The 13,438-nt window shown below is 31.0% G+C and overlaps 1 protein-coding gene across 3 annotated transcripts in view; it reads left to right on the plus strand.

The window, feature by feature from the left end:
• The first annotated feature begins 535 nt into the window (after nucleotides 1-535).
• Nucleotides 536-13,438, plus strand: part of LOC144848658 (apoptosis regulator R1-like) — a 45,125-nt gene continuing 32,222 nt past the window's right edge. For 2 of the 3 annotated variants that reach the window (XR_013613902.1, XM_078705498.1), the window contains exon 1: nucleotides 536-641. Coding sequence is in view for 1 of the 3 variants with exons in the window: in XM_078705498.1 (XP_078561624.1) it covers nucleotides 615-641 (27 nt within the window). In the remaining 2 variants the exon portion in view is untranslated. Of the gene's footprint in view, nucleotides 642-11,450; nucleotides 11,705-13,438 lie in introns of those variants that run through there. The other variant, XR_013613904.1, reaches the window with a different exon arrangement.

Consider the following 13,438-nt stretch of genomic DNA (forward strand, 5'->3'; position numbering starts at 1 on the left):
GTTTGTGTGACTGGTAATACATTAAATCAATCAATCTGTCCTAAAACACAATCTAATGACTTAAGGGTAATTAAAAGGTGCTCTCCTCTATTAAACGATGCAAATTTGATTTGATCACTTTATTTCAGAATAAATATTCCATATATACTATATATACAACAAATAATACAAAACCGGAAGATCAAACTAAAATAGGAGTTTTTCCCACTTAGTGTAGAGCTAAGTGATGTTCTTGTAACGGTTTAGGAGGAGATCATAAAGTAACACATTTTGGGTTAGTAATATTGAAATATTTATTAAATAGACTTAAAATAGTCCTGACGAGTGTGAAAGTTTTTTACTACAAAAGTCTTGTCCAGACTGTATTACCAGAATGTTTGTTCTTGGAATTTGCATGATACAAGTGGAGCTTCCTGAAATTCTTTCAAAACCACAAAGGTCAAAGTAATTGACCTTCACAAAAGAGGTGTGTCATCATTTCAGTAAAATGTACATTTTTGCTGAAGGCAAGTTTAGTCAGCTGTGAACTGTAGCTAGGTAGTGAAGTGTATTATAAACATGGAGTTATTCAAACTACTAATATATTAGGTCTGACTTGGATTCTACATTACGTAATGACTGCAATTAAGTTTTGGAATTGGGTAAGATAAGAATTTCTTTATCACAGTAGACTTTATGAGAGAGAATTATATTATTGGTGCTGGTTAATATCATTGATTGCTTATTTTCAGAAAGATTTGCTTGACAATTTTATCTAACGTGGGTGTATATATAAGCCCACAGTCTGGTATAAATGTTGTGTATTTTGTGCCTAGCTTATACCCACCCATCACTGTATTATCAGTAGGGCTTGTCTAGGTGGCCTACTGTACCTGATGTTATCCTTATTTATTGGTAAAGAAAAATCCAACGAGAGACTTGCGACTGTCTCAGTTGGTTTGGCAAAATGTTTAACATTTAAAAAAAATGAAACTAAAACATTACAGACAATACAACATCTTTATAACTTTATTTTGTTAACGTATTAGTATTATTACATTACATGATAATGACAGTGATTTGTTGGTTTTGGTGCAAAATGTTAAATACTACTGTATATTTTCAATAATCTTAAATGTTTTTTTACTCTGGTGAACTTTATATAACCTACACAATGTTTATACTACCTTAGTAACAAATTGTTCGGTATTTGACATTAAATATAGTGCAAATTAATTGAGGGCGCTATTTTACACTAATGAGCTCTTAAATATTTCAAATGAGTTTATTTTGTTAATGTACTATCATTTGGTACTGTAGTCGACCAAAATGTTGCTGAACTTGAACTTTAAAATCAATATTAAGCCAAAATCTTTGTTTTACATTTTTTTGGTGGAAACATTAAAGAAAACTTGTGTCGTAATATATTATTATTAACTTTAATAACTGTTTAAGATGCTCGAATCAATTATTATTATATTATTAGTATTATTTTATTTTTTACAAAGATGAAATGAGAATAATTTGTGATTTTAACCGTAAACCCATTCCAATGCAAATAAATAGAAGAAAGAATAGGTCTTTAGACTTTTTATATATTACAATTAGAAGATGTGTTGTACTTTGTCGTGACATTACCTAATTACGATAACCTTTTGAAATTGGTTAAAATGGATGATGACGGTCTAATACAGTATATAACTTCATCAATTTAGAAATTATGATTGCTTTTTTTGTTATGAATATTCATAAGATTACATCATGAATAAAAGAGATACTTTCTTTTGGAATTTTCTTCATTGGCCTTGGACTCCATACATAGTAAAACAAATGTGAATTTTGAAATAAAATTGTCTTTGTTTTCAAAATAGTTAAATATTTTGAGTATTTGAAAAATGTGGATGTTTGAATTCTTTTGGTGAACTGTCCTTCAAAATATGTTAGTTACAGTATATTTTTAGAAATTATTCAAAAGTACCAGTTTTTATATTTTATACTGTATACTGTACCTTTTAAATACATTATTGTATAGGTTTGATGGCCACAGGTTCATTAAAATATTCTATAAGTGATATGGTAAGGATATTTTTTTTTCTTCTATAATTGTGTTCACAATTAACGTTAAATCTGCAGAACATGGAATAATGATTGGGTTTGTTTTTATTTATCTACAATACAAAGATCAAAAGTTTTAATTTGAGGTTTTAAAATAATGAGGTGGATGGTCTTTTTTTATTGAAATAATCCAAAGAATCTCAACAATTACAGGATGAATAAATATAATTTCTGATGCATAAATGAGTGAAGTAGAAACATTTGTGTGTTACCCTGTCACTACCGTAAGTCAGGATTGAACCCTGAATTGGAAGTTGTGAACGTACAGATGGATTACGTACGGCATTCGTGCCTTAAGCGTTCGGCCATTGACTCGCTTTAACATGCAATTACATAAAGTTACACACAATGTGGTCTTTCTTTAGTGGTAACACAAAAACATTTGTTAATTCATGATAAAAATTACTACGTGCAAATTATAGTGTATTGCAATTCATTGGGTGAATGCCCTAGCATTTGAAGGACATCACCTATTGTTAACACTTTTTATAATAATAATATGCACTCCATTGATTTTTTTTTCATCTGTCAAAATTTTGATTCATAACGATTCATTTAATTTCCATTGTTGGTATTATAACATCGGATAGTAAGATTCAGCTCTATCAGCTGGCATGTTTTTAGAACATTCCCAATAATACTTTTCAAATCTTCAATTGGCACTTAAGTTTTTTTTTTGCCTTGTCATTTAAAGGGAGTTTCCCAAACACAACATTTAAACAAATGTTTTTTTACTCCAGTGAACTTTATATAACCTATACTAATGTTTATACTACCGTAGTAACAAATTGTTTGGTGTTTGACATTAAATATAGTGCATATTAATTGAGGGCGCTATTTTACATTAATTAAGCTTTTTTTTTGTTTTGTCATTTAAAGTGAGCCTTAGGTTCTACACTGTGGGATTTGCCCATTCAGCATTTTTCATTAACAAACAGAAACTGCTCCAGTAATAGCCCAACATAATAAGTCTAATTATTATTAATGGCTCCAGATAGTCGGCCTAACTTCCTATTAGAAGCCAAGATGTAGGTTGTTTGACTTGAAATTGGGACAAAATGACCATGGAAGATGATGCTTACCAGTTTTTAATTGAATTGAGAATTTAAATGCAAGTTTCTGTGTACCCTTTGGGTTTCTATTCTTTAAAAATAAAATAAATTTAATATTAAAATAATATTATTATTTCAATTAAGTGTATGTTTCTGTATGAAATATATTATAATTTATGTCGCTCACAGTAGATGCTTTCAACATGAAATTTACAGAGATTTCCCCTTGTTGTAGAATCCTTAAATATCAAAGGTGTGTTTATTAGGTTTGCAGGCAAGACAATTCTTATATTTATGGGCCATTTATCATCTCGTAGGCGATGGGATTTATGCGTCCTTCTCTCGTTAACGAGCTTTGGTCAACCACGATGAAGGAAGTAAAGGATTACGGTTTCCAACAGGAGATCACTTTCTGGTCCACTAAAAGACGGACATTGCGCAATTAACAACTCAACACTTGTTCCGAAAGATTATTATCATCAGGCGCTAATTGTTATTATGGATTTTTTTTTACGCAGACTGTTGATTTATGACTTAAATTTTATGAAAACTGATTTGTTCTTGTGACTAAAAAAAGATGGTTATATTTATTTTAAATTGTTTTGTCTTTAAAAAGCAAACAAAACTAGAAAAATGTCAAAATTTTAAAATTTACCCTACTGAAAATCTAAAAAATATAAAAGAGTGAATATATCAAAATTAGCATATTCAAATAAATAAAATTATTTTGCATATTAACACTGTGTCTGCATTAATATATAAATAATAAAATAATATTAAATATTACTGTACTGTTTAAGCATTAATTTTGCTTTACGAGATCTCATAATGCTATAACCTCGTCCTCAGCTTGTTATATTATTGATGTGTTTATGTTTGCGTTCAATGCTATGCTTCAGCGAACAACATCATCATTGGAAAATCCAATTTAGCTTGAGTGTAAACTTCCGATTCAAATCACTAGGGATTGGTATTCTTACATCCTAACCTTTGCAATCAATAGATAGTCAATACTGTATGTAACCATAATAACAACATAAACATTTTTAACGTAAATAAAATAACATTAAATGACAATAAATTGTGTTTTGATATTTTCAAATTTTATTCTCATTATCTAAACACTGTATCTTTAATGTACTCATAAAAATCAACAATTTTGAATACAATTTAAAATTAAAATTAAATTTGTTGTTGAAATTGTATGCATGAGTGGATTTCTATTCGCCTTCTATTTTTCGTTTTTAGATTTTGGTCCTGTAGTACAGACCAAATTATTCAATTGATTCTGTGTTTAAACAACTAATTCTAAAAATTGAAGTTTTTGTTTCTCATGAATTTTTAATTTAGTATGAATTATTGTTATTAAAGTATGTATCTGCTCTAAAACTCACTGATAATATAGAGCCCTCTATAATTAGTACAAATGTGGGTATGTGCTATCAGTCTTTAAATAAATTTACAATATACACTAGCCACCTTATGGTCCTCTACGGCAGCATATGACTGCTTTAAGAAAAGACACATCAGAATAAATTCGTAAACAAAATATGAACACCATTAAATGAAATTTTGCAATCTGAATCCATATTTAATAAATTAGTTATTCTTTCTATGGCGTGGGATGTTTAAACAGAGGAATTATTTTTTTAATAAATTTGAGTACATGCGACGGAACATGCGGTTTTATACATCAATTGTTTCATTCTTTGCTTTAAACGTGTGTAGGATGTATTGTCTAAAATTAATGAATTGAAGTGCCATAAAAAACATTTGTTTCATATCGCTTTGTTGACAACAGTAGTAAGTAGTCTGTGTGGATGGGTGGGTTTGTAATTTGCATATTTTATCAAATTTAAACATTTTTAATTAAGAAATCTTAAAATAAAAATCACAACAACCCTTTTTAAGCTCCTGTTGAACACGTTTATTGGTAGCCGTTGAAAACAAGATTATGAGATATACGGTATAGTTTTATTTTTTTTAAATTTTACCTGGGGTCTGGGCATAAAATTTGGTGGAAATTAGGTGGTGGGATTTAATTTAAAAATTGCTTTAAATCAGAGTGATTGCCATTATCTATGATAATTTCAATTGTTCACATTTTGAATTCAAATATTTCTATATTTTTCTATATTATAATCTTTCGTCTTAGGACCTGTTTCTGCTGCCAAATAAATATCATAATATAGTATTTTCTAAAAACTGTATATTATATGGTATATTTTTGGCAGAAGAAACTTTCGGTTCTGTTTATAAACTATGAAATGGCTAATTGTCACGCGGGATAAAGATAATAAAGTCCCCAACAAATAAAAAATTAAGATGAAGGAAATAAACTGAGACTCTTATTGCGGATATTGCAGTATGGCTCTACTTCAAGCTTGATATTTGTGCCAAATTAGATCTTTTTGGCTATAACTATGTTATTCTTGAGTTCCTGAATTCAAAAAAGTTTGGTACCATTTTGTTCAACCACCTTTTCAGTGAACATTCCACACTAAACTTAGTCATCCATGGTATCATTGCAAAGGGAATGTAACACTGATCAATTTATACCATTACACCCATACCATAAAATACATAGTTATATAGTTATTGAGCAATAAAGCAAGTCACATAAAGGTTATGTAGGCGATTGCATGTGTTTGTTTTTTTTGTTTACTCCTTTAAAGTGTCAATACAAATTAAAACCTTTTTCTTCTATGATCAATCATTGAAATTCATAAAATCTCATGTACCTCACGTTGCGCAAGTCTGACATCATTAATAAAAAATAGGAGGTGCACAACTTCACGTGAATGTCGATATGTTGACAAAGTTATGTAATGCTATGTTTACACGTTTTAGAGATACGCGAGACACAAAAAAGGGCAGAAATAAAGAAGGATAATACAGAAAAAAAGGGATGATCTTTGACAATTACAAGGAGTTATCCGCCACAGTGTGGATAACAAATAACATACACTTACTGTAGATATACATTATTTGTCAAAAAAAAATTGCCTTCCTTTAATAAATTAAAATATTTACAAAATACATTTAACTACCTACAAAATATTGCAACATTTAAATTACCGAATTAAAAAGTCTTGAATTTTGAATTAAAATTGTGAATATCTTTAAAATTTCATTTCACGTTCATTTTTAAACACACTACATTCCAACAGCAAGAAAAGCATTAAAATATTAAAGCACATATGAATGTCATTAGAGAGATCCAAAAAGACATGATGGTATTTTTTTTTAAGCATGCATAATGAAAGTGGATTAATTCTAACAGCATTCTGCACACTTAGACTTGCTTTGACGGAACGTTGATGCGCTTGACCTGTCTGCTTTATCTGCGCCCTCGTTCTTTTGAAGATAACATGCTTTGGGGAACGCATTAGAAATTCTCAAAGAATGGAATTGCATTTCGCATAAATCAAAGAATATCGTATTGTTGTTTCTATTGTAAAAAATATTTACGATGACTTTATTGTCGTTTATAATTGTTTTGATGGCTGCTGTCATTACATTTGTTTGTGAATATTATGTGAATATTTATTGATTTTCTTATAATTGGCTTAAGCCTTCAATTAGTTGAGAAAAGAAAACTTCTCATTATAATAAATTGATAGGAATTTAATAAGTAAAGTGGTGTTCTAGTAGCACAAGCCTAAACTTAATTTTATTCCAAATCTCAACTAGGTACCCACACCAAGATTCAAGAAGCTACCTGGCATAAGTATCATGGATTTATTTTTATTTTTCTCACAATGAGATCCAGTTTATTTAATGTCTTTAAATGTACCTTAGACCGCATTTATGTGGAGTTGTGGATTGGTGGTTTGTTATGATGCTCGGCTACCAATCCAAGGGTCCTGGGTTCAAATCCTGTCATATCATGTGTCAGGATTTTTTCTAATGACAAATTACAACTCCACTCCCAAAGAATTGACTTTGTTTATGTAGAGCATCTTGTGTATATGGGATTGCCACCGTTAAGAAGGATAGTGAATGAATTCATGTTATGGTTATCCTTGGCAATTTGCCTAAATATATAAAAACAAAACATTTACACATGATTTGTGTTTACCTAGGCAATCGATAAGTGTAAGTACTCAGAACACAGAATTAGGCTCGCTTTGGGATGGATACAGATCTGAATGATGCCAAGCATTTCATTCCGAAAGTTGACCTTTGATCTTCCACTTTCCCACATTATAATTATAGATATCCTTGTGTTGTAGTAAGGTCACGATCAATCTTTAATTACTTTTCTCATATCATCATTGAACACTTCCTATTTCAAATTGTTCTGTTCAGAAACAGATTAATATCAATTTGATATCTTTCATTCCATAAGATGAATTACTGCAGACTGTCCTTGGAAAAGACACTTCATATCAAACACATGTTTGAAAAATAACTAGCTATTAATACACTAGAATCCTAATTAAGGGCGACATCTTCGGGACCAAAAAAGTGTCCCCTTAATAGCTGTGTCCCTTGAAAGGTTGTCTTTAGTGTTAATGATTGCATATATTTCCCCTTGTTCGTTTCATAGGAAGGTGTCCCCTGAATAAGTTGTCCCAAAGAAGGGGTTCTATTTGTTTTGTACTTGTACCTATTCCACATCCCTGTGTAAACAGACAATATCCTATACAGTACACCCTATTTATAAATGGTACAGTCCACCCTATTTATAAATGGTACAGTCCAAACCCGTTTTACTGGATAGTATACAAATAAGTGTTGGATTGATACTTCAGTGTATTATTATTAGAATTTTATAATGGTTTCCTAAAAATATTATTCTTAAAAATAGGTCCATTACTAAATTAAAGTCACATGAAGGGATGTGAAACATGAACTAGGTTTGTTTTTGTGACATTTAACAGATAACGTATGAGCTTATTACATTAACGATGTTGATTTTATTACTCAGAGTGTAATAATAGGGGAATTCCCCATCCAGTGTTAGTGAAATTTATTTTGCTCGAGGTTGTGATTTCTAAAAATGATTATTTTTAAAAACGAAGGTGCAAGTTAACAGTTTTCCCCAATAAAATAAATTATAAATCATAAAATAATTGTTAAATGAATTTAGTTGTAACTAAAGCATTTGACGAATACATTTGTTTTACTGGAGATAATAAAAAAACAAACCAACTACAATAACGAAAGGTATGCTTTTTTTGAAAAATTAGTAGGCTATGTAATTGCTGTATGAGCTTAGTTGCTTGTTCTTCGGAAAGATTTTTTGGACAGACACTGGACAGTAATTCAAAGGTGTAGATCTGTTGTTTTATTTGGGTTAGATTGAATTTTAAGGTGACTACCATTGGTCAAAAATAGGCAATCCTGAAGAAGTGTTTATAACATTTTTGGAAACTCCAAAGCAAGAAAAGGAAAATAAGCATGTGACACGTAGGCTATATCAACACCACTGTTGTTTGTGTATAGTAAGTGCACTATTTTCCTGAAGCAGGTTTTGCCAGTAAGATTTGCTAGACTAAATTGGCTGAAACCGGTATTTAAAATGGTAAAAGAAAATTATACATTAAAAAATAGTAGTGAGTGGTAGGTTAGGCCCAGGGAGTTGTAAAATATATTATTTATTTCAGGTTAGGCCTTATATGCCATTAAAAACATAGACCAACAGCAATCGAAGGCTATATTTTGTAAATTTGATGGAAAATTTGCCGGACTTGATTTCTATATTGGTAGAGCAGTAACCCTTAATTTCCATGACATACTGTACCATGTGAATATGCTCCTTTTGAGTATAAAAGTCATTCTGCGCATACTCATGTGTTTCTACAGTATCCGCATTATGAATATTTAGTCGAGAGCTGAGTAGTTGAATGGTGTACAGTTCAAGATACTACTATACCACAGTGGTACAGTAGCCGAGATACCACAGTGGTACAGCCAGTAGCCAGTGGTACCTCATCTATACAACTGCATCTTCTCAGCATTTATTAAACTTGAACTGTTTTGCGATTTTTTCTTAAAAACTTTGCTCAATTATCGACTTGCATCATCCCTGGATCTGTACTAACTATGAACGATGATTACAACACGCTAAGTCATAATTATGCTGGTACGGTGTGCATGACAAACCGAACGAGGTCAAAATGAATGTCATTAAAACGTCAGTGTCATGCTCACAATATCAACAGTTTAAAGTGATTGTTTACAAAAATACTAATGACTAACAATAATAATATCCAGGGTAGTCTAGATGAAACAACACAATACATTGTTTTCAATATTTAGCATTTCTTCTTCTGTTGGTCAGACAGAAGTTTTTATTTTTTTAATTTTATGTATTTAGGCACATGTGGCCAAGGATTACCAATAGTAAATTAATCACTGTCCTATCAGATAGGTGGTAATCCCCCATAACAGGGGCTATCTTGTGAACCAATTAACCCCTACTCGTCTCAAAATGAACTGGGTTCTTTAAAGTACACACGGACAAACTGTGTACACTGGGCCGATGGTTTATATAGTTGTTGCCCAAGGAGAATTGTTTCACCACCAGAACTAGGAGTTCTCGAACCCATACCAATATTTTTGGCTCTTTTAGGTACGGGAAACGTAAATGTCTTTTTCCTTTATGAATTAAGAATTAGGCCAGCCTTAGGGTGTATCCAGTAGTAGTTGACTGTGTATATTGTTTTAGAATAAATTTGTAATGACATGGTTGTAGTTGTCATTGAATAATAATTATAATAATAATACAATATTGAACAAGGTCTCTTTATTAAATGACTGAATCATAATTATCCTAAAAGAATAGAGTAACAAACAATATGGTCTTTTGTTAATTTTGTTTGTTGTTTTAATGAATAATGGTTAATCATGCTACTATAGTAAACATAGTTAGTAATCTACTCCATAAAAACAATCCTTGATTAAATATTGTTGAATATTATTAATATTATTTTTACTACTCGAGTTGAACGACATTTTTTCCTGGCTATGTTTTTTTCAATTTCTCTTCTTTCTACCCCCATTCCCTTTTTTTTAAACAAACTTTTTTACCTTTTCTGCATTATGCTACCATTGTCCAATCACATTTTTGTCAAAAAATTTCCTTAAAAAGTAATGAAGCTATCGTAGCTGTATTGCAGATTCCTTTTCCCTCGCTTAACACGCCATCCTACTCCCCCACCCTACTCCACCACCCTATTACCCTACTTCCAACCTCCCACCCTACGCCCAACCCCCCACTCTACTTGAACACTACACCCTACATAATCCACCCCCCCCCCACCCCCACTCTACTTCAACACTCCACCCTACTCACAAAATCCCACCCTACTCCGAACAGCGTTTTTTGCATAAAACCCTTCCTTTCCTAACTAGCCCACTGGCCGATGATTTTGTTTTAATGAATTTGTTTTAATTGTGATGAAATTGATGACATTGATAATGAAATGAACCTATAGTACTTGGATTTTCTCCAAAATATACCATGACTCATTATCATAAGAAAAATCATCAACATAGAAAGAACAATGTAATTATTGTTTACAAAATTAAATTATTATAATTATACATAAAGATATTGATTTACTAAAATGACTGTACATTGATTGACTTGAGTAATTTATTGAATTGTTACACCCAAGACAAACTGTAGTCATACTGTATCATGCAAGATTTTTTTCTGAAATAGGTCCAGCAACCCAGCCAAAATATGTGTTCGCTTTCCACCTATCGACAATATAATTTGAATTAATATGAATTGAAACGGCGTCTGCACATTGTCAGTATGTGTGCAAGAAAGTGCATATTGAAATACTGTTATATTCAAGTCCCCAGAAATCATCATTGCTGTGTCACCATCGTTAGTGTGATAGAAGAGGTGTTTGTTTTATATTTCAATAAAATTCAGAAATTAAATTTAAGTATCTGTTTGACTTCTTGCTATTTATTCCAACTACATTAATCCTCCCTGGTTCTCAGCTACTGAAATCACTTACCGTACCCCTTCCCCCTATTATAGTTATCCCTCATCGTATAATTAATTATCCCTCCTCCTATAGTTATCCCTATAGTCACCCCTCCCAATATAATTATCTTTTCCCATTTTAACACATTTTTTAGTATAATAATTCGCCATAATAACCAATAGAAAATAAAACAAACTATCATTTATTAACCTTGGTTATTCTAATTAACCTAATTTGCATAGTAAAACAATCAACACAACAAAAACAAACAAATGTATTAACTTATGATAGATATACTGCCTATATAAACCATGTGAGTTATATTTGTAAACGTGTTAGAAATATTATTATTATTCAACATCCTATAAAATTTAACGAGCGTTTTGACAAACAGTAAATAAAGGCCTAAGTTTTCTCAGTTTATTTGGCCTCTTTTTCGTTTTTCTGATGGTAGTATATAGTAGACTGTTAGTTTAGATGGCCATTCAATACTCTATTTTCAAGAGTTGATATTGTCTAAGACCGAGCAACACGTCGCACAAGTCCTGGCAAAGTCTCTGATGTTAGCTTATTTATAATCCAAGTCGTCTTTACTGCTTTCCGACAGTAAGTACCAGTGTAATCTTATTCGCTTTATTATGTTCCGCCTGAGATGGAACAGTTGATGGAGCCTGTCTAGTCTAAAATATTAAGAAGTGATAAACCTTTACTGTTACAAATAGCACAACAAGTTTTGGTACTGTTTTGTTTCCTTTACAAAGTTGAAGGTATTAGTATATTTAATTTAACAATGAATTATTTAAAATTTAATTGATATTTGAGAGCTTTGTTTTACAAACTTTTCATTTTGTTTTTCTTCTTTTTAAAAAAATCTGGACCTTTTGAGAGACCACTATTTTAAATTATAATGTTGTGTTTTCAGTATTAATTTGTTGCGATCTTGCATGAGGCAAAATTTTTAAAAACCTGTTCTGTTTATCTTCCTAATAATTAAACATCCAAATTGGGTTATAATTGATAACTTGAATAGTTAATTATTTATTTGATAATTAATTAGTTTATAGATTTGGTTATACCTAGTGTACATTGTGTACTGTTCTATTTTAAAGCCATGATTTGTTATTCTATTTGAATTTCCTATTGCCTTTGGAAATGATTGATCCTGGGAACATTTTCATTAACAAATTTTGATTAGCCCAACTGCTGATTAATCTGAATTTTGAGTATAGGAACCACAGTTTTGTATTGCGTTTATTCTTGCTATATGGATAGCCATATCAGTGAGGTGGCATTGTGTAGCATTTGGCTATGCTACACTGGCGAAAAATTTTTCCCAGTGATGAAAAAATTAATGTAAAATAGTATGTTTCTGCCTATTTGCCAAATAGATCATAAAAAAATAATTTTATACGCATTTCTTCTGCGAAAACTCTTAAATCTGTGAATGGTTATTGAATAAAATGTCAAAATTATCGAAAATATGATGTACACAGGTGGTTAAAAAGTTGCTAAAGTCAGTGACCTGAGGTCAAAGGGTGATCGTGATGAAGTATTACCAACCATTATTTTGTGTTGCACCTATTAAAGATACACACCGATAAACCGTTCAAGATGCCGTAATAAAATAACCATTATTTTGCGTTCCACATCGATAACTGGTACTTACTGGCATTGTAACATGAAATAGACATACTGTACGGTAGAAATGGAGAAAATGTATTCTGTTGTAATTTAACAAGTTATTTGTTCGCATTCATAAACCGACACTTATCTGGTTATTTAGGTCAACAATGTCAGTATAATAGCGAATTGTTAATTAACATAGATAATTAGCAGTTAATTAAAAGCATCCGCATTCTTGCTGAGTTGTTGACTTGTTTGCTGCTGAAGATAAAACATATTTAGCATAACATGGAGTACTGTATAGATTGTACCACCCACTCTTTACTACCCTCCAGCTTTTAACCAGTTGTCAACATGTTTGTGGATTTATTATCATCTGTTCGTGAATACTGTTAGCTATTCTCCTTGCTCTAGAGTAATTTTTCATCAGCGATACAAATCATTCGCACGTGGGTGGATTATGTTGATGAGCATAATGCACGCGTGTGTATTTTAAACATGTACACACAACGAATACATTGTAGTAATGTTTATGGGTAATTGCTCACAAGTTGTACTGTAACAATAATTATCAAGAAGTCTTTTTGTAAAATTTTCTATATAGTTTAGTAGTATAGTATTTATTGAATTAGAATTGTTTGTTAAAACAATGTCTAAATTGTTTTTTTTTTTTATAAATATAACGATTCGTCATTACATGGTTTTTCCACTATTTTT

This window comes from Antedon bifida, chromosome 1, assembly GCF_963402885.1.
Source record: "Antedon bifida chromosome 1, ecAntBifi1.1, whole genome shotgun sequence".
Taxonomy (NCBI): domain Eukaryota; kingdom Metazoa; phylum Echinodermata; class Crinoidea; order Comatulida; family Antedonidae; genus Antedon; species Antedon bifida.